At 36.7% G+C, this 27,976-nt stretch overlaps 1 protein-coding gene across 1 annotated transcript; it reads right to left on the bottom strand.

Moving 5' to 3' along the window:
- On the bottom strand, positions 1–27,938 carry CFAP36 (cilia and flagella associated protein 36). The gene is made up of 10 exons (XM_002914036.4): positions 27,618–27,938; positions 24,322–24,386; positions 23,489–23,590; positions 11,233–11,347; positions 7,440–7,527; positions 6,437–6,488; positions 4,058–4,160; positions 1,018–1,157; positions 676–825; positions 1–168 (listed from the first exon to the last, which is right to left on the bottom strand). The coding sequence occupies exons 1-10, from the start codon at positions 27,727–27,729 to the stop codon at positions 67–69; spliced, it is 1,029 nt and encodes a 342-aa protein (XP_002914082.1). The 5' UTR covers positions 27,730–27,938; the 3' UTR covers positions 1–66.
- Positions 27,939–27,976: the final 38 nt, after the last annotated feature.

Below are 27,976 nucleotides of genomic sequence, written 5' to 3'. Positions count from 1 at the left end.
TTTAAGGATTAAATAATTTATTTTTAAGAAAATTTGAACTTCTGTTTTGCTAAATTGTTTTTAAAGTTACTTATTAATAACTTCTTCTTTAAGTTTCTCTGCAAGCAATCTCCTCTTTAGTAATGTTTGCTTCTCCTCTGCTGTCATTTCTGGTTTCTCTGTCATTTCCTTCAAAACAAAACAAAAAAAATTGGCTAAGGTGTAAGATGGGTTCATTTGTCCAAAATTCCCAACATACTGCCTCAAAGAGCATTTTCAGTAAATAAAAAATTAAAAAGCTACATGGTGACTGGGTTCCCTAAATCTCTTCTTATGCAAAAATCTCTTAGGGAAGAAGGCCTCTTGGAGGTGGTGCGAGGGTACTGTGGCTGCTTTGTGGATAAAATATTTCAAAAGGCTTAGGTCAAATAGACTGCTGACCCTTGAGCACTCAGAGCAGGCAGGACAAGTAAACAAAAAAATGTATAATGAAACCGCTATCATTTCAGCCTCACAAAATCTTCACATCACAACCACTTCACTGCCTAGAAAAAACAGGTGCTACAGTAGCAGGGAGGTTAATATGACTGCATCTACAAGCAACGTTCATTACCAAGGCTGTCTTGCACACATTCTGATTTTGACAATTCCAAACCTCTAGATTTGCAAAGTTTGACACATTAAAGCTAGCCATACCTCGGCCTGCCCAGCAGATTTTCCTTTCTGCTCGGAATTTTGTATCTGCTTAGTCTTCATATCCTTTCTCATGGACATCAACTTATCTCTCTTCTGCTTGAGGTAGCGCTCTCGTTGTCGGAGCTCTTCTGTTCCAAGTGTTGATAAATTCTGGGTCAAAAAAGAGAAGGAATTATTTAAATTCAAGTCCACATAATAAGCGGCACAGATAACCACTGGCTTATTAAACTCAAAATCTGAGTTCAAGATAACAAAAGCCAAGCGTATGGCTGTTCACATTGTTTGTTCCTAGTACTTTGTCATTTTGTTCATAGTTCTTAAAAAGTAATGTTTTTTACTTACTGCTATTGGTCCTTCAATGCTTGCATGTTCTAAGCCAGGGATCTTCAGGCCTTTTTGTGGGAAGGAGGAAGTTTCAGGCAGCATTTCCAGCTTTCTTGCCAAAGGTTGTACTGACTGATTAGCAAAATGCACTTTAACTTCTGGCAGTAATTAAATAAAGACCAATTAGAATATTATAAGAAATACTAAGTATTAGGTTGGTTCACCAAAATGCCTAGTGTTTTTTTTCTCACTGTTTTTTTTTTCCTCACTTTCTGTCAACACACACTGATTCAATGCCTATATTGTTTCAAACACTGGGTGGGAACAATAAACATGGTTTCTGTCCTCAAGAAGCTTGAACTGTTACTCATGAATAATGACATTTCAACAAAAACCAAGCTCCTGCTGTTTGGCACTACAGCTACAAGAAGTATAATTCTTGTGTAAAGACTAAACTACACTACACTGTAGTACAAGGTTGCCTCATAAGCTAAACAAACAGGACACTAAAATCCCTTACTGGTAGTGTAATTGGTTGCAGAACTTTTGCTTACAGAAAAAACTTATGTAAATGATCCTGTATTTTCAAAACAATGAAGTTAAAAGCTACAATTTTTTGTACTGGACAAGTAAGTGCCAATAATATCAATAATCTTTGTAATACATACTGAAGATAACTTTAATAAACCTACTAACACTAAGAAAATGTAAAGAATTTAAAGTTAAGTAGAACTTAGATTTAACAGAGCACTCAATATTTTCCAGTTATTTGGTGACTGTGCTAAGAGACAAGATTAACATGCTAATTGCTTTTCTGAGCCATCTTTTATTATAGGACAGGGCGATTTTTTTTTTTGGAAGATAAAACATTTTCAGGGTAAGTACATGAACTATGAAAGCGGAGTACGACAAGACTCATAAAAAAGATAGCAAGAACTAAAAGGATGTGCGAACATGATATACATGTCTCAAAATGTTTAAAAATCTTGATAGCACAGTAAAACTGGAAATACAACTCTGCAGGAGCAAAAAACTTGCCAAAGGACCACGGCTTTAGCATGGAGTGAGTGCACTGAGGGCAGTGCGAGGGAGGCTGGAACAAGAAACGCTCTTAAGGCTCTTGGACAGTAAGGAAAGTCTCCATAGAAGAGATGAGGCTGTAGCTAAGCTCCAACCAGCCGAGATAGGGAGCTAAAGAGCTTAGAAATAAAGACACACTCAAGCAAGTTGGTGGCTGCAAACAAGAGTTAAACATGCCATTCTTACTGATGTTGACTTGACAGAGAGGAAGGCTTAGCCCCCACATATGGAAGCACACACCTGAAGAAGGGACAATTCCATTCACTTCTGAGGAGGGGGATCCCAGGCACATAAGTATTTATATTCAATTCACGTACTTGTTCAGGATAGTTCTTGCCTGGAGTGTGTTAGTTATGAACATCTTGTATATCCTAACTCACACCTAGAGAGGAAAGTACTTGAAACCAAAACACTTATCCTCTCTGATTTCTAGGAAAACCAGGGAGCTTAAAGAAAGATCATCTTATCTCTGGCAACTCTTTGCATCAATCTGAGAACAGATGCCATCCATTTCTAGCAGGAACCAAGGAAACACAAAAAAAAAGGAATTAAAAAGGAAGTCAGACTCCTTTTTGATTCTTCCCAAATTAGATCTTCAAAATGGACTTCCATCACTGTATGAAATGATTTCCTGGAATATCAGATATATCCATTTTTAAAAAATAGAATCGTTTTTGAAAACTAAAGTCATTACTTTAGAAATTATTTGCCATCTGTTCTGTGCCACCTATGTGCATACCTGAGTTCTATGTGGTTTGAGATTAAGGTTTCTAGATCTTCACTTAGTAGTCAGATAAGGAACTAGACAAAACAAATGTATTCAAATTATGTCAGACATAAGACTGAAACAGCGTGTACTTAGGTCTGTACAAAACAAAGTTAAATTTGGGCCAGCAAATTTAAAAAGAGCTCAGACAAATCTAAAGCAGGTGCTTTCATAAACACCTGAAATTATTCTACCTAGAATCTGATTATGAAAAAAGAAAAATGGCTAAATTTGCTAGGAAGAAAGAAGCAAGGTAATTCCATAAAACTGCTTCTGTTTCATATGCCCCATTGTTTTATCAACTAAGAGTACAGTTCCTTAAAATCAATGGGTAAATATCAAACCCATCTCATCTCAAGTATAAAAATTCTTCTAAAGTGTAAAAGAACACAAGATTTAGAGGCAGAAGACCAAAGTAAGTTACAGTTTTACTACTTAAAAGCTCAGTGATTTTGGACAAGTCACTCAATTTCCTCGAATTTCTTCTCAAACAAAAATAATAAGACAACAGAAAAATAAAGATCATAACATCCACCTCACAGTTGTATGGCTTTCTTTTTAAATGAGAAAAGAACATTTATTTAAAACCAGAGAAATGCATGATAAAATGAATTGAATTCATGATCATGACTCAACTTCTGTTTCAGAATTACTTGTTTTCTTATAAAGAAAATGAGAATGTATTGAAAATGGATTTGCCATATTTCGTACAAATTCATCCACAAACATTTTCCACAAGGATTCTCATCAATTTTAGTTTCAATATTTCCTGACTAAACATCTGGATCAAATGGCTACTTCTTGTTTTCTAGTTTTATGCTTTAATTCATTAGGAAAATAACTTAATATAACCTTTCCAAGTTCAGCTTCTAACTCACAAACACTATGTAACTGCGGTCAAGGAAGAGAACACAAACGCGACGTGCACGTATCTTGGATGCCATGGCTGTGGCACAAAGGCTGGTGGCCCTCTCAAGGAATTTCGCTCACTGCTCTGGGTTCCAGGTTTCGCTTAGAAATCTGAGGACTACACCCTCTCTGTCAGCTGAGTATTTCCTACCTGCAACCTCCATAGCTAAATTAAAAAAGAATTTCAAATACCAATGGCCATTCAACACTCCCTCCCAGGGGTTTTGAAGATTAAGTAGGTATGAGAAAGTAACTCTTACATATCCATCTTGTTAGCAAAAGTTCAATACACTTCAACCTTACCTGAGGGTGGGTGTGCAAAATGTTCACCATCCTCTTGGGAATTCTTCATTTTTGCAGTTTCATTAGCATGCACTGGAGGCTCTTCTGTATCAGCCTCTGATAACTTCAAAAATCCATAATACAATTTAAAAAAACATATAGATTAATATTGACTAATTCACTACTTAAGGGATCCAAAGACATTACTTTAAAAATACATTGTCTACTAAATAGATAATGAACAAGAGATTTTCCAAAGTTTTTAAGATGTTTCCAGCATTTTATATCTTTTCTTGAGGTAATAAACATTCTCTAAGTGCTAAGAGTAACTAACTAGTATGTCTAGGACTTTGGACTTAGCAAGAAGTTAGGTTCAAACCCAGGCTTCACCCTTACCACTCCTGTGACCTTGAGGAAGAGACCAAAAATACTCTAATAAGAGAAAGAAATCCACTGAATTATAAGGTGTTTTGCCACTTAAAATAATCTATATACCACTACCATGGTATGCCTCCAGAAGCTATAAATGGGTTTATTTCCATTTCTAAAATGGGATAGTAGATTTAAACCAAATAAATCGTTTAAATCTTGGAAAAAACTAAGTAAACTGGTAATTTTTCCTAAAAACTGAGGAAAATGTAAACACATGTAGCTTATTAGGTAACTCATGTCATAAGCCCCTAGATGCTGTGTAATAGACACAGGAATCCTCATTATCACACTATCAGCTCTACTCTTGTGTGCTTCAAAATTTCTATAATAAAAAGTCTTTTTTAAAAAAGTCTTTAAAAAACCCATACATATAACCCCTAAAACATAATATTATTCAAGAAGCCAAACATAGTTTGCTTATAAGTCAGAGAGTTAATACTAATGTCTTCTGACAGCAGTTTTGAGCTGATTTCTGGGTTTTTTTTTTATCATGTTATGTTAGTCACCATACAGTACATCATTAGTTTTTGATGCAGCATTCCATGATTCATTGTTTGCGTATAACACCCAGTGCTCCATGCAATATGTGCCCTCCTTAATCACCGGGCTTAACCCATCCCCCACCCCCTCCCCTCTAAAACCCTCAGTTTGTTTCCTGGAATCCATAGTCTCTCATGGGTTCATCTTCCCTTCTGTTTTTCCCCACTTGATTTTTCCCTTCCTTCTCCTAATGTCCTCCCTGCTATTCCTTATGTTCCACAAATAAGTGAAGCCATATGATAACTGATTTCTGGTCTATACTCTTAAAAGGTTTTATTTATTTATTTATTTATTTATTTATCAAAGAGATAGCACAAGCAGGGGAAGCGGCAGGCAGAGGGAGAAGCAGACTCCCCGCTGAGCAAGGAGCCTGATGCGGACCAGTCCCAGGACCCTGGGATCATGACCTGAGCTGAAGGCAGACGCTTAACTGACTGAGCCACCCAGGCATCCCCATTCTATACTCTTATATTTAAAAATATTAGCATCTATGAATTGCACCTCCATTTACTAAAAGGAGATTTATTTAAAGATACATAAATCACCTCTTAATCCTAAAACATCTCTATTTTTTCTACTCTTCATGGGCTACCTTTCAGTAAAATAAGGCTTTTCAAAGACAGTGCATGATACACGCGTGTATAATAGTGTTTGAAGGAAAAAAAGGAGAATGACTTTTGAGTGATCGAGAGAAAGTTTATACTCGGTTTCCCTTTCCCTTCAGAGAGATCTGGGAAAACATAAGAAGAGAGGCAGCTAGAGCAGAGGAGAGGAAAGAATAATTATTAGCTTCCTTCATCTCAGCCAGATACATGTTTAATTTATCCTTAGGGAAGATTAGGCACTTTATGAAAACAGTTCTTAATGGAAAAACAGTATGCCAGGGAATATCATAACTGACTCATTCTGCTTCAGGCTGATAACGTTCAAGTCTTCAAGGGACCCTCAAGGGTAACTGTAGTTGCTCTTTCAAAACAGTAAAAGAATCAAAGAGAGGGAGAAAGTAAAATATTATTCTTAATTGTCCCTTATTCATAAAATTAAGGGGAATTTTTATAAGGAATCCCTCATAATATGAATGATATTACAATTTTTTGTAGTTCATCTCCGTGTTTAATGGGTACTTAAAAGGTAGGTTGCTGCATGGGTTATAAAGTGAATATGGTTATAAAGTCACATATAAATGCTTAGAATTGCCAAGAGAATATAATCCTCTGAGGAACCGTGTAGTTCCACAGAAGCAGCAAAGCCAAGGTATAAACTTAAGAGATAACAGCAATGAGGGGCCCCTGGCTGCTCAGGCAGTACAACAGGCGACTCTTGGTCTTGGAGCCATGAGTCCGAGCCCCATGCTGGGTGAATTTACTTAAAAAACAAAGGGTAACAGCAATGAAATACTTCTGTTATACTAATACGTTCTGTAAGCACCTGCTTTTTTCTCTTCCTTTCTTCCTCCTGGTCATATTCCTCTTTTGATTTTCTGAAATATACAAAAACAAGGTAGAAAAGTAAATTTTCTTTTTTGGTCAAAGAACAAATATCCAACAAGCAACATGCTAAACTAAGCTCACAATATGTGCAAGGAACTTTGAACCAAGATGGAAATAATCAGGCTTTTCTTAAAGCAGCTTAGGGTTGAGGACAAGATGGCTAGGGGCAGAACTATAGGATGCTAGAAGATGGCCCTACGTGTGGTTAGAGTTGAAGAGAAAGGAAGGGCTCCCAAAGGACAAGGCCCCATTCCGCAGGTGACACAAATGGCTACAAGTATCCTTCTGCCCTAAGCCTATACATTCTCAAAGGAGATTTAAAAATTAGGTATTGCAATTGCTGCTCCCTTCCCAAACTCCCAGAGGGGTCAAGAGACAACAGTCTCAAGGGAAAAAAGAAATGCTCCTTTAGAGGCCTGCATACTTCATGCCAGGAATTTGGCTGAGAATCATGTAACTGAGGCAAGGAAGAGACTGGCAAGACAGTCATCTGGGATGGACACTTCCCACTGTCCACTTTTCCCTTGCAGGTTACCTGCCACCCTGTCAGCTATTTGGTCTGTGGAGTGTGAATGAACATCCAGCCTCCTGCTGTTAGACACCTGCAATGAGCCATGTCTAAATACCAACGTCCAGAATCCATGGAGTGTCTTGCTCACCAGGCTGGGTCTACTGGCTGTTTCCTGTTCCCATGGGGGGGAGATAAGCCCCTCCCAATTAGGCAGATATGGTAATGAGACACTTGAAAATCATTTCTTCTGTCCATTAAAAAATGTTATACACAGTTATAAACAAATACAATGATAAATCATTTTTATGGGTTTCAGGAGAGAATTTAGTTATTTTTCACTAGTTCATAATATTTTGAGGGTAGAAAACATATACAGATCATATCACAATATTACTAATGATTCATTCAAAAAACAATTAAAGAAGGATACCTAAGAACTTCCCTCAGGATTTTCATCTCTTCCTGTTCAAGGTCACGGACCATGTCAGAACCATCTGTTAAGCAGTCAGGTAATACACCTGTTCGAAATCAAAGACCACACAAAAGAATATGAACTCAACTGAAAACATTTATTGCTCAGCATTCTAACTCATCAAGGAGTACAAATTAGTTTATTAATAGCTTTCACTTAAAAAATATTCTTAGCTATTATCTAATTATTGTCTTTTTTACTTTTTCTTGTTTTACAGAATCAGGCCCACCAAAACCCCACAGTATTACCTAGAAATTCTCTTAGTAACTATTTGTATTACCTATTAAAAATAACCATAATATAGCAATTAAAATTAGTTAATATAAACTATCACCTTCCCTAATCATATACTGAGGATAGACCACTGAAATCATTAAGCTCCTAATAATGAAAGTATGCTCTCAGAAGTATCTCTTAAGTGTGAAAAGAGTTTACAAGACAAAATATAAAATACTCTGTTAATTTAAACAGCATGTTAATACTCTTCATTCATACTACAGCAAATGCTGCTGAAAAGGGCCCCGCTTACTACATGGGAAAAAGCACGGTGCTAAGCACTCAGGGGGAATATAAAGATGAATAAAACAATTTCTGCCCTCAGAGCTCCTATCCAGATATTGGGCCAATATCTATAAACCAGGGCAATACCAACTTCAGCCCAATGCAAATAATTCATGGCAAGTAATTTTAAGTATTGGTTGAATTTACTTTATTACCTACATTTTCCTAAGAAGCAGGTAGACTGGTAATCAGTGTTCTATTCATATCTATAATTAGTATATTCCCACAACATCGGCAGCAAGTCTCTTAATTTTTACCTTCCATTTCTTCATCCACAGATGACTATGGGATTTTGGATCTGCTCTAAATTAAGGTAGCTTCATTACTCTAATCCCCTTGATGTTTAAATACCTTTTTTAATTAAACTTTTTATTTTGAGACCACTGCAGATGCACATGCAGTTGTAAGAAATAATACAGAGAGATGCTCTGCATGTACCCTTTATTCGGTTTTCCCCCCATGGCCTCACAACCAGAAAACTGACATCTATAAAACCAATCTCAAGTGCATTTTTGCACTTTTTCCAGCAAAAGATATACAATTAGTATTCTCTGGTAGTAGTTCTGGGGAAAATTAAAAGAACTAAGGAAAGAATGATACAACAGTATGCAATACTTTAAAACCATCAAAATAATGCTCTGATTTGCATTTCCCCCAAAATTCTTTGATAAAATACAACCAAGAATCCAGAGAGCCTTTGAATTTTTCTTACCACAAAGACAATTTTCAAACAGTCTACAGTTTTGAGTATACTCAACATTGCTGTCAGGTATTAACTCCTGGATCTAAGTTAAGCAACATTCTTAAGTGCAAGTATTAAAAATGCTATGGCAGAAACTAAGTATTAGAGTTTATTTAAATATAAGCCAACAGTCCCACCCTGTGGTTTGACACCAGCCCTATTCCGCGTCATTGCCTCATCTCCCTTGCTAATATAAGCCAGATTTGTTAATTATCACACCACCAAGTACTTAGAGGCCAAGCCCTAGCCCACCACAGGAGAGTGATTCACAATCCTGTCTCATCTCCCGGGCCAGAGGGTTTCAGAAAAGCATGTGACCCCAGTCTTGACCAATAGGACCTAAAGGGGAAGCTCCTGAGGGCTTCCCTGCAAGTTTTGTCTTGCTAACAAAAAGAGATGTATGGGAAGAAATACCCCTTTTCTTCAGGAGATGCTATTGAGTCTCATGCAATGCAGCTAGAGGGCAATCAGGAAAGAGGATCCTAGAACAGCAGAGTGTAAAGATGCAAAGTGTCAGCGTTCTTGATGATATCGCTGCGTCACCAACTTAACCAACATGGACTATCTTCCTTCCCTCCTTCCTCTGGACTTCTTGTTCTGTGAGAAGATGGTTTCCTACTGCTTAGGACATTTTCATTGAGGCTTTTTCTGCTAATGGCAGCCTGAGGCATCTGGCTGATACAAGCTATATGTACTTCGTCCCTTTATATTAAAGTCTAAATGAGTTTCCAGTTAAATTCCAAATTGATAACTATAAGGAGTGCCAATATCAAGTTCACTAGCTCTTTTATCAAAACTGATTCCTGGGACTCCAAGGTGGCTCAGTCATTAAGCGTCTGCCTTTGGCTCAGGTCATGATCCCAGCGTTCTGGGATTGAGCCCCGCATCGGGCTCAGTGGGAAGCCTGCTTCTTCCTCTCCCACTCCCCCTGCTTGTGTTCCCTCTCTTGCTGCCTCTCTCTCTCTGTCAAATAAATAAATAAAATTTTTTTTAAAAAAACAAAAAACTGATTCCCCCCTAAACAATTTTAACTATAACATAAATAATTATTCACATCCTCTAACCCATAGGTCAGAATAAAGCATAATTTCAGAAACATTCAGAGAAAACCATTTTATAAAGTAAACCATGGTAGAAAGACAGACTGTTTTCCAAACTTATTTACACCAAAGCAACAGCACAGTGTCATCCATCATTCAGGGTTAGGGTGATGTTATCTCCTACCCACAGACATCAGCTCTCTCACCTGCTGTGAACAGCACCCTAGGATTTTACAGGATGGTTATGGCTATGGTTGGGCTCTAAGAGATAGTCTCTACTCCAGCACCCTAGGATTTTACAGGATGGTTATGGCTGTGGTTGGGCTCTAAGAGATAGTCTCTACTCTCATAATGAGAGGAGAATCCACAAGGGCCCCCTCACCAGTGCAATGTTTGCCCTGCAACAATGGAAGCCTCTTACTGCATGTTTCAGACCCTTAAAAGCAAACACTACAACTAAACTGTAGCTCTCATGTCTTCAAGAAACAATTTTTAAAAAGGTCCTGCTGCCAAACCATTAACGAGTATATAGGCATGGTCAAGAATATCAGTGCAGTTTATCGAGCAAAGGAACACATAGATATTAAGGTCACATTACGAGGGCCAGAAATCTGAAAGGAGGTAAGAATCTGGATTGAATCTGGATTGAAAAGGAGATCATACAGTAAGAAGTACGGTGAGAAACTCAGACATGTTGAGTCAAGATGTCAAATGTAATTCAAATACACAAGAAGAGAACAAAAGCAGGATAATCTAGGGGCAAACTGAAATTAGACAAGACAGTCAGGGAACAGATTAACTAAAGAGGGCTAGTAGGGCTTTGAGTTCCGTTTTCCTTTCCCTGATGGTAGTGTGATCATACCTGCCCATTGCCCTAGAACAGTTCTCAGTTTGGTCCCAGGACTAGCAGCATCCCTGGGAACTTGTTAAAAATGCAAAGCATTTGGTCCCACCCCAGACCTACTGAATCAGAAGAGGGAAACAACCGTATGTGTTTCAACAGCCCTCCACCTACTCCCAAAGCTCACTAATGCTGGAGAGTCACTGTCTCCTACAAAGGTCCTAACAATGATAAGCCCGAAGGAAAAGACTAGTCACCTTCTCTCAACAGTAACTAAAACTGTGACCATTCAAAAATATTGAATTTCATAAACAAAATGGCTAGGAAGAAAAATCAAGCCCCTGAGACCTAAAACATCATTAAATCAAATTCTGGTCTGCTTTCTTTGAGATAGCAAACACAAACTGATCAGGAAAGTTTACATTCTTAAATCTCTTCAGTTCAGTCAGCAAACTTGAAATACATGTATACAAAGCAGCTACATTTAAGACCATAATAGAATCAGAACAGTCAAAACTGAAAAAAAACCCACATTTAGCACTTAGATTTCTAAATTCAACATTTTACCATTTCTCTCTTGAATTATTCGAATGGCTTGCAGCTGCATTTCAATGTTTTTCTGGACCATCATTGCTTTAAAGATAGTAAAGTCTTCTGCTGCCAACACAGGTTGCAAAATGGCCTACGGAAAGAAGTCTGGAAGTTAAACGAAGATTCAAGTTTTAAAACTATTTCCACACAGATCATTTCTATGGCAAATCATTTCTATTAATTCAAGAATGCTGTATTATTATTTATGGTCAGATGACTCAAAAGGAAAATTTTTAAGATTTTAAAAGCCTTTAATGTAAGGTTCTCAAGAGGCTGACTCCCCAACCCCCAGGCCTCCAAGAAGCTAAGGCTGACAATGGTGATATATTTTCCAAATGAGCCAGTCCTGAGTAACTCTGAAAAACAACACACAAATTAGGCTTACTTTTTAAGGTCACCACTTCAGTATCTAGATTTGTTTTGCAGCCAAAATAACGATACCTATTTGGTTTTATTTCTATCACCTGAAATTTACTGTGAATAATAAATCGGTAACTACAAAATTATCCCTTAATTAATAGAAGTACCATGTTGAATAAAAGGAAAAGAAAAAAAATGGAGTCTGGAAAATAAGTGTAATGAGATATTAGTCATATGAGAACACAACCGTCTCGTATGTAGAAGTTTCATGTAAGAGGTAAGTTAGAGGGGCGCCTGGGTGGCACAGCGGTTAAGCGTCTGCCTTCGGCTCAGGGCATGATCCCGGCGTTACGGGATCGAGCCCCAACGTCAGGCTCCTCTGCTGGGAGCCTGCTTCTTCCTCTCCCACTCCCTGCTTGTGTCCCCTCTCTCACTGACTGTCTCTATCTCTGTCAAATAAATAAATAAAATCTTAAAAAAAAAAAAAAGAGGTAAGTTAGAAATTATGATGCAAAATTATTTTCTGGATGAAACAAAATGTGATAAATTAAGGGAAATAATGAAGGCATCTACCCTGGAGTACCCAAATTAACACTTCCTTAACTACTGGGAGCTATTGCTGTATTAAAGAGCAAACAATTCCCAAGCTAATTAATAATATGTAGAATAAGATTTGCAATGTGTGAAAACCCAGAAGCAAGCACTCAAATTTTAGGCACCTGACTAAAATCTTATTTCAAGCTTTACGTGATATTAATGTAAAAGCCGAACACACAAAATCATGCAGAAGCAACCAAGGGTGTGCTATTGTCCACCAGGCAGGCTGCAGCAACAACATCAGACACATCAACAAAAGCTCTATCAAAGAGCTCTAAGCAAAGAGGAAGGAGCCCTCCCCCCAGCAACCAGCTCACACCCTAGGCAACCGCAGTATATAGCAAAGCAAAACAAAACTCAAAAGCAGCTCTCTGACATTTATGAGGAGCCAACTGCAGAAAAAAATGATGGAAAGTTTCTTTCCCCTAAATTCACATACACTGTTCAAAAGACCCACAGCAAGGCATAGCAGATAGGCTTGACTGAAAGTTGCTGCCCAAATCTCAGTATTGAAAACACTTGTGGACAGTCTCTGTGATAGATTAGTGATGTCTGCCAAGACAACTTTATGGGCTTAAGTCCCCTGTAACTTTGTTCTGGGGCTTCCTAGACTCCTTAAGGACTTTATCCTCATCAATAATAAACATTTGGGGGCACCTGGGTGGCACAGCGGTTAAGCATCTGCCTTCGGCTCGGGGCATGATCCCGGCGTTGTGGGATCGAGCCCCACGTCAGGCTCCTCTGCTGTGAGCCTGCTTCTTCCTCTCCCTCTCCCTCTGCTTGTGTTCCCTCTCTCGCTGGCTGTCTCTATCTCTGTCGAATAAATAAATAAAATCTTTAAAAAAATAATAATAAACATTTGAAGAGCAATGCTGTTAACAGCTATTAACAATGTATCAACTGGAGCTTCTAACAGCAAGTCAGAGTTTGAGTTGATCCTAACATGTGTACCTTGATGCATCTAAGAAATGCGTATTCCTAAGCTTTTCCCTAAACATAATGAATTTAAATTTCTAGAGGATGGGTGCCGTGCTCACTTCGGCAGCACATATACCAGAAGGTGGGTGCCTGTGCATCTCCACAGATAATTCTTATAACATTAAACCTCGAGAACCATTGACACATTGGAAGAAAATGAGCCCTTGATACCAAAAGCCATTTCCAGCTTAACCATGCACCAGCTGTGTGACTCTGGGAATGTCATTTAGTCCTCCGAGCTTCAGTTTCTTCATCTGCAAATTGGTACTATAATAATAATAGTAATACAGTATTTTGTTGCATCTAAGACTCCAGATTAGTAAAATAAGCCTTTACTTCTTGTACCAACTAGGAAAGAAAAAAAAAAAAACCCTGCCAATTAAATTATAAAATGTCATTCAGTGCAAAATACATTCTCATTTCAGAGGTATTACGATATGAAAAATTCGCATTTTAGCTTGAAAAAATATAATACTAGCTTTCTGGCTGGGTTCTGGTCCTGTTGAGGCTGGTTAAATATCAAAATGGTGTACTAAACAACTTTACAGCAAGGGGATTCTTCTGGTTCAAGGAAATGGATAAGAGCTTCCAGTAAAGGCACTTAGAGGAACTAAATACAAGAGTTACTTCAAAAAACTGGCAAGTACTTTAAAAACAACAATAATCATAAGTATCCATTAAATTAATTGAAATGTCAAACTACTTTGACAGAAGACTATGAGGTAAAGCAAACGTGATGGTATCGATGTTTGAGAAAAGCACATTAACAAAAAAAAATGAACACTGAGTATTTAGGAATCTGATTTACATGAGTTTATAAGACATTCAAATATATTCACACTCAGCCTAAGGTTATCCTATTATTATATCTGCTTAGAGTTCATCATACCATAGTTTTGAAAGGTACAAGTGATTTCATGTACTTACACTACTCCATTAATAGACTGAACTACCAGGAGAAACAGATGAATTCGTAATTATAGTTGGAGACTTCAATACCCTCTATCCGTAATGGACAGATCCAGCAGGCAGAAAAATCAGAAAGGACATAGTTGAACTGAACAGCACCTTCAGTCAACCTGATCAAATGACATTTCTCCCAAGACAGAAAAATACACGTTCTTCTCAAGCACACATGAAAAATTCACCCAAAACAGACTACATTCTAGGCCATAAAACACAACTTAATAAATTTAAAAGAATAGGAATAATACAAAGTATCCTCTCAGACCACAATGGAATTAAACTAGAAATCAATAGCAGAATGATAGCTGGAAAAACCTAAAATAATTGGAGATTACACAACACACTTCTAAATAACACATGAGTAAAAGAAGTACAGTTCACCCTTGAACAAGGGTTCAAGGGGTTTAGGGGCACTGATCCCTACGCAGTCAAATAACTGCATATAACTCTTGACTCCTCCAACTTAACTACTAATAGCCTACTGATGGCCAGAAGCCTTACCAATTACATAAACAGTCCATTATCACATATTGCATATGTTATATGTATTATATACTGCATTCTTACAATAAGCTACAGAAGAGAAAACGTTATTATGAAAATTATAAGGAAACTAAAAGGCAACCTCCTGAATGGGAGAAGATATTTGCAAAGGACATATCCAATAAAGGGTTAGTATCCAAAATATACAAAGATCTTACACAACACCAAAAAACAAATCATCCAATTAAAAATGGGCAGAAGACATGAACAGACATTTCTCCAAAGACATATGGAGTGGCCAACAGACCCACGAAAAGATTCTCAATGTCACTCATCATCAGGAAAATGTAAATCAGAACCACAATGAGCTATTGCCACATACTTGTCAGAATGGCTAAAATTAAAAACACAAGAAACAACAACTGTTGGCAAGGATGTAGAGAAAATGGAACCCTCGTGTGCTGTTGGTGGGAGTGCAGATTAGTGCAGCCACTGTGGAAAGTACTATGGAAAAATAGAAATATTATAGGACCCAGTAGTCCCACTACCAGGTATTTACTCAAAGAACACAAAAACACTAATTTGAAAAGATATATGTACCACTATGTTAATTGCAGCATTATTTACAAGAGCCAAATTATGGAAGCAGCCCAAGTATACACTGATAGATGAATGGATAAAGAAGAGGTGGTATATAATAGATATAATGGAATATTATTCAGCCATAAAAAAGAATGAAATCTTGCCATTTGCAGCAACATAGATGGATCTAGAGAATACAATGCTAAGCTAAATAAGCCAGTCAGAGAAAGACAAATACCATATGATCTCGCTCATATGTGGAATTTAAGAAACAAAACAAATGAACAAAGGAAAAAAAAAGAGACAAACCAAAAACAGACTCAACTACAGAGAATAAACTGATGGTTATCAGAGGGGCGGTGGGTGGGGGAGGATGAAATAGGTGAAGGGGATTAAGAGTACACTTATCATGATGAGCCCTGAGTAATGTATAGAATTGTTGAATCACTATATTGTACACCTGAAGCTAATATAACACTATATGTTAACTATACTGGAATTAAAATTTTAAAAAAAGAAAATCATAAGGAAGAGAAAATACATTTATACTGCTGTGCTGTATTTATTTTTAAAAAATCTGTATGGAAGAGGACCCGCAGAGTTCAAATCTGTGTTGTTCAAAGGTCAACTGTAGTCTTAAGAGAAATTTCTTTTTTTAAAAAAGAAATTTTTAAAATTTTTAAAGAGAAATTTCTAAAATATTTCTAACTAAGTGAATATACAACTTATCCAAATTTGTGAGGTGCAGCAAAAGTAGTGCTCAGGGGAAATTTATAGCATTAAAAGCATATATTTAAAAAGAATAAATATCTAACATCAATAATCTAACTTTCACCTCAGGAACTACAAAAAAGAATAAATTAAATCCAAAGTAAGCACAGAAAAAAAGACAGTAGAAATTAGAGAAGAAATCAATTAAATGTAAAATAGAAAATCAATAAAACTAAAAGTTGATTCTTCAAAAATATCAATAAAACAGACAAACCTCTAGCCAGGTTAACTATGAAAGAATGAGAGAAAAGACATAAATTATTAATATCAAGAATGAAAGAGGGTGCATCACTACAGATCCCAGAGACATTAAAAGGATAATATAGAAATATTATTGACAACTCTACATCCACAAATTTTATAACCTAGACGAAATGGACCAATTCCTTGAAAAACACCATCTGCCAAACTCACACAAGAAGAAATAAACTATCTGAATAAGGTAATAGATAGATAGGAATATTCTATCTATATCTATATCTATTAAAGAGAAGGAATCAATAATTAATAACCTTCCAAAACAGAAAGCACCAGGCCTAGCTGGGTCCCCTGGTAAATTCTACCAAATATTTAATGAAGAAATTATACAATTCTCCACAAAAAAAAAAAAAAAGATAAAACTTTGAAGAAAAGTTATAGATTCATCTTATTTCTCAAAAGAATAACGATCACATATTTATTTGCAGAAGTTATATAGCATAACCTATAGAACTGATGTAAAAGCCTTTCTACTGATTCAAATTATTAAGGAAGAAAAAGTATGACTTTGAATTCTACTATCTCTTCTATATATAACTTACTTAGTGTCCATGCTAGTGTCCCAGCAACCCTCCCTGCATGATTCAGGTTAGGATTTACATGTATTTGAACATGCATATGAAAATTAACCCTTAGATAAGAATCCTAAAAAAAAAAAAAGGAATTATACCAATTCTTCACAATCTCTTGTGAAAATAGAAGCAGACAGAGTACTCCCTAACTTATTTTATGTAGCCAGCATTACACTAATATCAAAACTAGACAAAGACACTATAAGAAAGAACAATATCTCTCATGAACACAGACATAAAAATACTCAACAAAATATTAGCAGATTGAATCCAACAATTTATAAAAAGAATTATATACCATGACCAAGTGGGATTTATTCTAGTTATGCAAGGTTGGTTCAACACCCCAAAATTAATTAATGTAATTCATCAATCACATCAAAAGGCTAAAAAAGAAAAATCATATGATCATATCAATAAATGAAGAAAAAGCATTTGACAAAATCCAACATCCATTCATGATAAAACTCTCAGCAAATGAGGAATAGAGAGGAATTTCCTTAACCTGATAAAGAACATCTATAAAAACCTGACAGCTAACATTATACTTAATGGTGAGAAACTAGATGCTTTCCCTTAAGACCAGAAACGAGTTCCCTCCCACCACTCCCATTCCACATTATACTGGAAGTCCTCGCTAATGCACTAAGAAAAGGAAATTAAAGATACAAAGATTAGGAAGGAAGAAATGAAACAGTTTTTCTTCACAGATGACAGGACTGTCTGTAGACAATCCCAAAAAATCAGTTTAAAGAAACTCCTGGAACTAATAAGTAATTATAGCAAGGTTGTAGGATACGAAGTTATTATACAAGGTTTCCTATATACTGGCAATGAGTAATGGGAAAATGAAATAAGAAACAAAATACAATTTACATTAGCTCCACAATAAAAGAAGGTACTTCGGAATACATCTAACAAAATACACAGAAGATCTATATAAGGAAAACTAAAAAACTCTGATGAAAGAAATCAAAGGTAGTGTAAATAAACAGAGAGGTATTCTATGTTCACAGATAAAAAGACTCAACATCGTTAACATGTCAATTCTTCCTAATTTGATCTGTGGATTTATGCAACCCAAACAGAATCCAGCAAACTATTTTGTAGACATCAACAAACTGATTTTAAAATTTATGTGAAAAGTCAAAAGTCCCAGAATAGCTACAAAATACTGAAAAAGAACAAAGTCAGAAGACTGACACTACCCGATATCAAGACTTACTATAAACTACAATAATCAAGACACTATTGTATTGATGAAAGAGTAGACAAACAGATTAATGGAACAGAAAGAATTTGAAAATAGACCAACACAAACATAGTCAACTGATCTTTGACAAAGAAACAAAGGCAATCAAACAGAGAAAAGATAGTCTTTCCAGCAAATGGTGCTACAAGAACTGGATATCTACATGCAAAAAAAATGAACCTAAATACTGATTTACATCTTTCACAAAAATTAACTCAAAATGGAACACAGACTTAGATGTAAAAAAAAAAAAAAAAACCATAAAACTTCTAGAAGATAGCATAGAGAAAATCTAGATAAGCTTGGGTTTGGCGATGACTTCTGAAGATGCAACACCAAAAGCATAATCCACGAAAGAAAACTGATAAATCACGGACTTCATTAAAATTAAATTAAAAAAAAAAAAACTTCTGCTTTGTGAAAGACACTGTTAGAGAAGGAAAAGACAAGCCACAGAAGAAAATGTTGTGAATATTTGCAAAACACATATCTGATAAAGGAGATTTGTATCAAAAATTGTATATAAAGAACTCTTACAACTCAACTACTAGAAAACACCCCAATTTTAAATGGGCAAAAGTAAACCACTACACACCTAATTAGAATGGCTAAAATCCAAAAAACTGACTATACCAAGTGCTGCTGAAGAAGTGGAACAGGAACTCCTGTTCATTGCTGGTGAAGATTTTAAATGGTACGGCTACTTTAGAAGAGACTTTGGCAATTTCTTACAAAGCAAAACTTAATCTTACTGTATGATCCAGCCATCTTGCTCCAAGGTATTTATTTGCCCAAATGAGTTGAAAACTTTACGTCCACACAAAAGCCTAAATATGAATGCTTGTAGCAGCCTTTTCATAATTACCAAAGACTGGAAGACACAAAAATGTCCTTCAAAAGGTAAATTAGTAAACTGTGGTATATCCATAGAATGGAATGTTACTCACCAATAAAAAGAAATGAACTATCAAACAACAAAAAAACATGAAAGAACCTTAAATTCATATTGCTTAGCAAAGAAGCCAGTCTGAAAAGGTGCATGGTATATGAATCCAATTATATGACATTCTGAAAAAGGCAAAACTAGAGAGCCAGTAAAACACAGTGGTTGCCAGGAGCAAGGATAGAAAGGATAAACATGTGGGAGACAGGGGGATTTTTAAGACAGTAAAACTATTTTGTAAGATACTATTTTATTGTTAAAAAACTATTTTGTAATGGTGGATATATGACATTGTGTATTTGGCAAAATCCACAGAACTGTAGAACACACAGAGTAAACCTGAAGTTAATAATAATAATAATAATGTTTCAATGCTGACTCATCAATTTTAACAAATCTACCACACTTATGAAAGATGTTAATAATAAAGGACACTGTACTGTCTGCTCAATTTTCTGTAAACCTAAAACTGCTCCAAAAAATAAAGCCTATTAGGGTGCCTGTGGGGCTGAGTTGGTTAAGCCTCCGACTCTCAATTTCGGTTCAGGTCATGACCTCAGGGTTATGAAATCAAGCTCCGTGTGGAGCCCTATGTCAGGCTCCGGCTCAGCTTGGAGCCTGCATGAGATTCCTCTGCCCCCTCCCCCTGCTCTCTCGCTCCCGTGTGCACATGTGCTCTTGCGCTCTCTTTCTAATAAATAAATAAAATCTTTTAAAAAAATAAAAAATAAAGCTTATTAATTTTTTAAAATCTTACTAGTACTCACAGGAAATATTGTTAATTATCTTGTATTTTTAGAAAATGAAAGTTACACCACATATGTAACATTTCAATGATACAAGTTATTGGAAAAACAGCATAATTTTACCAAATCACTATCATAACACAAATGTTTCTGAAAGTGTTAATTTTTATGTTATAAAAGTCAAAGCAAATCAAGTAAGAAACAAAAGCAAAAAATGCCGTTTGTCTCTTGCCATATAGAAATCTTTTGCAATACAGTACATAGAAATCAATGATGAACTTTATCCTCAACAAAAAATCACAAGGAAGTCACTATGAAGGAAGTCACTTTTGCCTACTTTAGTTGGAAAACACCACAAAATTACAAAATTCAACTGAAGATGGCTGAAATAATAAGTATCTCAGTAGTTATTATAGTATCATATTTTCTGAACAGTTAATTCATGAGACTGTTTTAAGAAATCACAGATTGAGCAGAAAAACATGCTCTTACAGGTTTTTTGTTGTTGTCTTAAACTAGAGTTCTTCATCTGATGCACTCTGCTCACTGAAGTCAGCAGGAGTAGAACGGAGTATGGCAGGAGCAGTGGCCTAGGTGTAACAACTACCAAACCAGGTGAAAAGAAGTTTGTTAAGTGGGCTTTAGCAGCATAATTCAATGGGAGCTGATTTAAACAATCAAAACCAAACCAAGTAAACCAAAACAAAATAAAAATTACCTCCTCAATAACCTAGGACAAGCAACTGGTTCCTTGAGTTAATTCTTAGGTACCCTATATTGGCATAATGGAATCAGCATTCTGATCTTTCTGTATAAAGACTAGATTCTTGCTGCAAAGCAGTAAATAAAATAGCGTTAAGCTGTTTTTCTGGTAATGGAGATGGCCTTGTGCTGATTCAGTCATGTTGCTCTTCAGTATCCAATGCTAAGTGTTTGCTCCAGAAGAGAACACAGCTAACTAGTACACATGGGGATTGAACCAATGACCCTGGCCTAATTAGCACACTGCTAATCAACCACCAAAATAGCTAGTATTAATTAGGAGCTGTTTCCATTTATACACCACCTTATAAACGTCAGGAATTGTGCTAAGTGCTTTATGATCATTATCTCTTAAATTTCACAAAAACCTTTCAAAGCAGATACTATCCAGATTTTACAGATGTGGAAACTGAGAATCGGAATGGATAAGAAAGGAAAACAGCTCAACAATCTTAGAGCTACTAAATGAAAGATCTAGGACTCAAATCTAGGTTGGTCTGTATCAAAAAGCTTGCCTCCTTGTACGTAGCAAGACCATATTACCAATCAACTCCAAATGAATCAAAAGGTTTTGTATTCAGAGCAAAAGAGAAAGATGTGTTACTCTTGATCTGAAAACAATATTAAATTGTTTAAATTTCTGAACATCTTAAAAAATTGTTTAAATTTCTGAACATCTTTAAAATTCTGAACATCTTCATTCAATTTAAAGTTATCCGAATAATGAAAACAATAGGTGGATATGTCTGCTATTAGCATGAACAACTTTATTCACAAAGTAACTCAGGCTCATTCACAATGACTTAACTAAGAGGTTGACAAATATTAACCAAAGTAGAAAACATTCCTGAAAAACAAGGAAAATAAAAACAAATATCAACATTTTATAAGAAACCTAAATACTAGTTAATAATTTTCAAATTATTCCTGCCCACCTAAAAAGGGTAAGAAAATAATGCCTGTTATTATTCCTTAAACTTATAGTACACATAGAATCAAAGCTATTGGTGAACTGTAAAACAACTTTCACTTTATAGCATTATTAGCTAATAAAATCAGATGTTTGTTTACATTAGTTGGGGCAAACCAATAATATTTAAAAATATTTTTTCAAAATGTCATATTATATTAAGGATGTTCTATCTCTAGAATTAGAGATGATCGCTAAATAAGAAAAACTTGCATAACAGAGAACTATAGCAGGAAGTGCTGGATTAAATAGTAGTCAAAGCACCCTCTTCTAGGCCATGATAAGAAGATAATTTAAGTTAATCAACATTTATTAAGAACTACCTACCAGTAACTAGGTTCTCATCTATGTGCTAGACCCTGGGAATGAAAAGATACTAAAAACAACTCAAAGGGATTTATTATCTAGAAAGGAAAACAGACTTGTAAGAAACTGTAACTCGGGACAGAGTACCAAAAAAGTAAAAATCTCCAGTGAGGTAGAATGAGTGCCAGTCTACCCTAGTGTACTAGAGTTCAGGAAAGCTGCCACAGGAAGTAACATTTTAGCTAGGCCCTCATGATAAGAGGGATTTATCTGGTAAGGAAACGATACTGAGCTGGGGAGATGAGGGCCAAACGCTCCAGGGTTAGGGAATAGCATGAGCAAAGCCAGATGCATGGGTGCTTACAAGATCAAGGGGCCTGGAATGACAATAGTACATAATGTATCAGGAAACTACAGCAGGAGGAGACTGAAAATATAATTTAGGGTCACGTCAGAGATAATCCTCACTACCACCTGGCCAAGGAATTACAGTTTATTTAGTAGAACACGGAAAGCTAAAACAACTTGTTGAGAAGGCTACTTGGGTAGTAGTAACATATCCCTATCCTGAACTTCGGAGGACGGGCTTGCCTGGGCTCGTACCCTGCACTACTACTTACTTAGCAGTGCACTTTGCACCAGTCACTGAATGTATCTGTGCATTAGGTTTTTCATTTCTAAGTGGAAATAAAATAGTGCCAAATTCTTAAGGGGCAGCAGGAAGATTAAATGAGGTAATACATGTCAAGCGCCTAAAACAGCAGCTAAGATGAGCCCTCAGTAAATATTAGTTATAAATGCACATGATATTTAATTCAAACCAGCACTGCAAAACTAATGAGACAATAAAAGTAGTTCCAGGGGTACCTGGGTGGCTCAGTCAGTTAAGTGTCGGACTCTTGGTTTTGGCTCAGGTCATGATCTCAGGATTGTGAGATGGAGCCCCATGTCTGGCTCCATGCTCAGCACAGCTTCTGCTTGGGATTCTCTCTCCCCCTCCCTTTGCCCCTGCCCCTGCATTCTCTCTCTCCCTCTGTCTCTCTCAAAATAAATAAATAAATGGATTGTTAAAAAATTTTAAAAATTTAAAAAATAAAAATGGTTCCAAGAGAAGGAAGCCCGAGGAACTGTATACTATAGAACTGCTAAGATTAAAAAAGGGGCAACTGAAAAACTGTCAGAGATCTATATAAATAAAACAGTAGTATATAAACAAAACAATAGAACAGTATATATAAATAAAAACTGTGATCTGTTATAGTTCTGCATTCAGACAGTTCCTTTTAACTGCGTTAGTTCATTAATGCCTCAAATTATCTTTTTTTTTTTTTTTTTTGAGAGGGCGAGAGGGAGGAGAGGGAGGGACAGAGGGAGCAGGAGAGAGAATCCCAAGCAGGCTCCAGGCCCAGTAGGGAGCCCCACACACTGCTTGATCCATGACCCTGAGATCATGACCAGAGCTCAAATCAAGAGTGGAACACTTAAACAACTGACCCACCCAGGCGCCCCATACATTATCATTCCTTGAGGTAATTATAAAAAAAAAACCCACATGTGATGAATTAGCTTTTCACTCATACAATGTCTAAAATAGTACACTTCAACAATCAAATATAGCAAATTTAAGTAAAATGCTGGACATTTTTATTAAAACTGTATGTTAGCAGAATGACACAAAAGCAGAACCTGTGATGTATGGGTCTTTGCAAGAGGAGAAGTGCATGCTTCTTGAAATTGATCTTCATTAATTCCAATTTCTTTGAGGTAACTTTCCAACAGCTTTTCAACCTAGACAGAGAAAGTTTAACTTTTATAGTTTACATAGAAAAATTCCAAATGTTGAGTTTAGAAAAGAATAATCAAATATTTATTAATCTACATAAAATTATATTATATGGCAATGACAATATCTTTCAAAAAAAACACAAACAACGAAAAGTTAAAATTTTTGCAGAGAATCAAATGAAATTTTATTTCCTCTACTTGAAATAATTGAGGTCAGGGTTATGACAGTCAATGTGGTACAACTCTTCTGCTACTCAGAGGCATTTTTAAAAATCACAAGACAACCATGGCAAATTGATCATTAACACTTCTCTAGATGCATCAGCAGAAGATTAATAATAAAATTTAAAGATTAGATGCAAGATCCCTTAAAATAGTTGTCCTAAATTCATTTCTTAGATTCTAGAGTAGAAGAAATAAGAAGTCAAAAGGATGAAATGCTCAGAGAAGCCTTAGGGCCTGATAGAACTGGTAGTACTATTTGGGTAGATTGGATTTTTTTCATTCTTTTTTTTTTTTTTTTTAAGGAGGCTCTACTACCAATATGGGGCTTGAACTCACAACCCCAAGATTAAGAGTCACATGCTCTACAAGAGAGCCAGTCGGGCCAAGAATGGATTTTCTGAATTAAAGAATTTTAAAATGGAAAAAGTCCATGTTTTTAATTTAGAAACAGTATTAATTTTTAATATTATTTTAATTACCTTCAAAAATCAGTGGAAAAAAATACTCACTAGTTCTTTGTATTCCTGATGAATCTCTGTGTAGGTCAATTTGCTTTCTTCTTCATCATCAAAAACTAAATTTAAAAGAAAAATATTATTGTATACTGTACAAAAACAAATCATTTCATTAATGTAATATAAAAGTGCACTCCTTACATCTTACAAGAGAATTCTCATTCTTATAGCTCTTCAGCTTTGAATTCTTTGAATTAAAAAAAACTCTGTGTATATATATCTATATGATATATACATATATGTATATTTGCAATAGTATTTTATATATATAACATAAAACAGTGTTAATTGTGAACAAGTTTTTTCCTATTTAAGATCTATTTCAGATGTAAGACAAACACTAATTTGTTACTTTCAATAATAAAAGGCAACAATTTCTTTATAAACTTTTAATGGAATATTATTAATAGTTTTTAAACATTAATTCCTTTTACAACAGGCTCCAGATTATGTTTTCATACTCAAAATTTGCTGATGCAAATTTTACTGAAAGTGACTAGGCCATTTTTGTTCCATATAAATCAGTAATGAAATTAAAATAAATAAAACCAAAACAAAAGTTTACTCAATGATCATATGTGTGAAACAATGTGGATTAGAAAGATCTATATCCCATCAAGAAGCTACAATCTAATTAAGGAAACAGGCCAAATTCATGAATTGTTAACAATAAATTTTTTTTAATTCCCCCTAAATGATCTAAAATGCAAAATAACTTCTTTAATTTTCTATTTAAAGCTCTTCAATGACTGTTCTTTGCCTAAATAATAAATGCAAAATCCTTAGAAGGCCAGACAAAACCACCAAGTCTCATCTCCCATCACTCCAAAACTCAAACTTTGCACTCTTAACATACACCACTACTCGGAATACCACCGAACATAACACACACAGTGCTTCAAACTCCCGTACATTTGCTCAAGCGTTCCTAGGGTTTTTTGCCTTTACCCAGTCCTCTTCTCCCAACTATTCTTCAAGACATCACAAATGGCATTCTCCAAGAACTGCCATCCACTCCCAACTCCTGGGCTGGTTAGATCCCTTCCTCTGAACTCTTAAGATAGCACACATTGCCTTCCTTTATTATAAGACCTGCCACTTTAGATTTAAATTCCATTTACCTGCCTGTCTTCCCCACTAAATCATAAACTTCTCAACCACAAGGATTTTGTTTCATTCATCTTTCTATCCCCAGCTTCTGGCCCACAGACACTCAATAAGTGTTAATTGAAATAAATGCTGATATCACAGGTTGTACAAAACTAATCTTTAAAGAATAGCACACTGACAACCTAAAGTCACTGAAGTATTAACACTTATTTCTTTTTTTTTTCATATTTTTTTTAAGATTTTATTTATTTATTCGACAGAGATAGAGACAGCCAGTGAGAGAGGGAACACAAGCAGGGGGGAGTGGGAGAGGAAGAAGCAGGCTTATAGCGGAAGAGCCTGATGTGGGGCAATCCCATAACGCCGGGATCACGCCCTGAGCCGAAGGCAGACGCTTAACCGCTGTGCCACCCAGGCGCCCCTAACACTTATTTCAAGTGACACTGGGCTGTTACTTCCACTTCTACTGGCATCTTCTCTGTATAACACGGGGCAAACACACAATATAGCAGCAACTTAAACTGTTTCCAGTTCATTCTAAAACCAAATTAGTACATTACATATGTAGAACGCTGAGGATTACTGCTTCCCTGTAAAATTACACAATCAGATGTATTACTACTGAGATGCAACCACTTTTGACATTTGGGGATAAAAAGAGCAATGCTTTTTTTTTTTTTTTTTAAGATTTTATTTATTTATTTGACAGAGCGAGAGTGCACAAGCAGGGGGAGCAACTGAGGGAGAGGGAGAAGCAGGCTCCCCTCAGAGCAGGGAGCCCAATGTGGGACTCCATGCCAGGACCCTGGGATCATGACCTGAGCCGAAGGCAGATACTTAACCATCTGAGCCACCCAGGCGCCCAAGAGCAATGCTTTAATTTTTTTTCATTTTAGCATTTAGTCTCCGAGGGGTAAATGAATCAAAAAGTAACATAATTCTTTTTTTTCTCCCAAAGGAGGTCAGAATTCCACATGCTTCATCCATCTCAGAATTTTAAATTCTTAAAAAGATCACAAATCAAAATTATTTTGAACTTCTTTAGAAATTACGCATAAAATCAATACTTAAATACTAACTGAATTTTGATTAGGGCATAGTTTTGATTTGGTAATGAAAAGATCCAATGGTCAAACTAACGTTTATCTTTACCAGATTCATGGACTCTTAGGGTTGAAAGGCCTCTTAAAAGGTCATCCAGGATAACTAACCATTTGATGGTTGAATTCCCCTCTATAACATCTCCATTAAGTTGCTGTCAAATCCATTTAAACACTGCTACCCTCTGGAGAACTCATTAGCTTCTGAGGTTGGCTAACTTAACTGGTATACATTCTGCTATGGAGCACTTTCTTCATAGAAATTTGTCTGTGGCTTGTACCCACTGACCCTAGCTCTATGCCACTGAGCCTTACAAAACAAGTCTAAACCCTCCAACATAAGGCAGACATTCAAATGATTGATGGATATTCCCACCCTACAAGTCCTGCCTGCTAAGCAACCATGGTATCAGTTGGGCATTCATTCATATGACATGATTTCTAGCTCCTTTCCCATAGGTGGGTTCCAATTTGTCTCTGAGAACTGAATGCAGAATCTAAGCGTGAATGATCAGGGCCTGGAGGTCCTTTGCCCTCATAGGGAATATTATGCCACCTTTATATACTTCACTTGTTAGAAGATACCCCCCATTTTTGGTATATCTGAGAGTCCGAGTGCTCAGTAAAGGCAAACAGGCCACTGGGTCGCCAGCTCTGGGCCTGCTGGAGTAACAGCATGCCCTCCCTTTGTGATTAACTGTTTAGATCAGAAGCAACATAGGCAAACCAACACCTCTCCTCCCCAGTCCCTGGGGGAAATTGTTGAAGCCCACCCAAACAGTGCACCTGCCCAAGGAAGAAACGTGCAGGATAGGGTGAGAGACCGAACAGAGGACTGAAGTCTAATGATTTTCGGATGTGTGCTTCGGCCCAGGGAAAGGGGAGTCCCCGTCTTCAGTTCTGCGAAGGAGGACACTGGCGCAGTGACAGCAATATTTTCTACAAACCAGCTCTGAACCTGGCCAACAGGGGTAAAGACCTGAGAGAGGAGAGACGGTTCGTTCGTGGCGACCACTTTCCTGCCGATCTCTGGTGAGAGAGAGGCGAGAAAGAATTGTCGGTTCGGGATCTTGCTTTTACCTTCACATTTCTGCTCCACAAAGTCCAAGATGGGGATGCACCAGTCCGGGCCTCGCAGGAACCCAGCGATGCTCTCCACCACCCATTCCACCTCATCTTCTTCCGCAGCCATCCCGCTCGGGGGGCGCCGCGGAATCCTAGGCCAGACTCCCGGAGCCTGCGTAAGGCCCTTGGGCCGCAGGGGGCCGAGACAGAATGGGAGAAGAAAGAGTGGTCCCCGCAATCGCCCTGCTACCTGGACGAAACCTACAAACCAGTTAACGTAAAATGGTCGCTATGGCAACACGCGCAGCCGCCCCTGACAGCCTCCCGGAAGTGAAGACAGCTTCCCCGGAGCCTGCGATCTCAGGGAGGGGCAT

The sequence above is a fragment of the Ailuropoda melanoleuca genome, chromosome 4 (genome assembly GCF_002007445.2).
Source record: "Ailuropoda melanoleuca isolate Jingjing chromosome 4, ASM200744v2, whole genome shotgun sequence".
NCBI lineage: Eukaryota > Metazoa > Chordata > Mammalia > Carnivora > Ursidae > Ailuropoda > Ailuropoda melanoleuca.
Note: the sequence above shows the minus strand (reverse complement) of the source record. Positions and strands in the feature narration are given on the sequence as shown.

Coding starts and splice junctions, on each gene's coding strand:
- CFAP36 (XM_002914036.4), bottom strand. CDS start 27,729: ATGGCTGCGGAAGAAGATGAGGTGGAATGGGTGGTGGAGAGCATCGCT. Junction 6,489..7,439: donor ATCCTGAGGGAAGTTCTTAG/GTATCCTTCTTT, acceptor TGTATATTTCAG/AAAATCAAAAGAGGAATATG. Junction 1,158..4,057: donor TTTTGCACACCCACCCTCAG/GTAAGGTTGAAG, acceptor AATTACTGCCAG/AAGTTAAAGTGCATTTTGCT.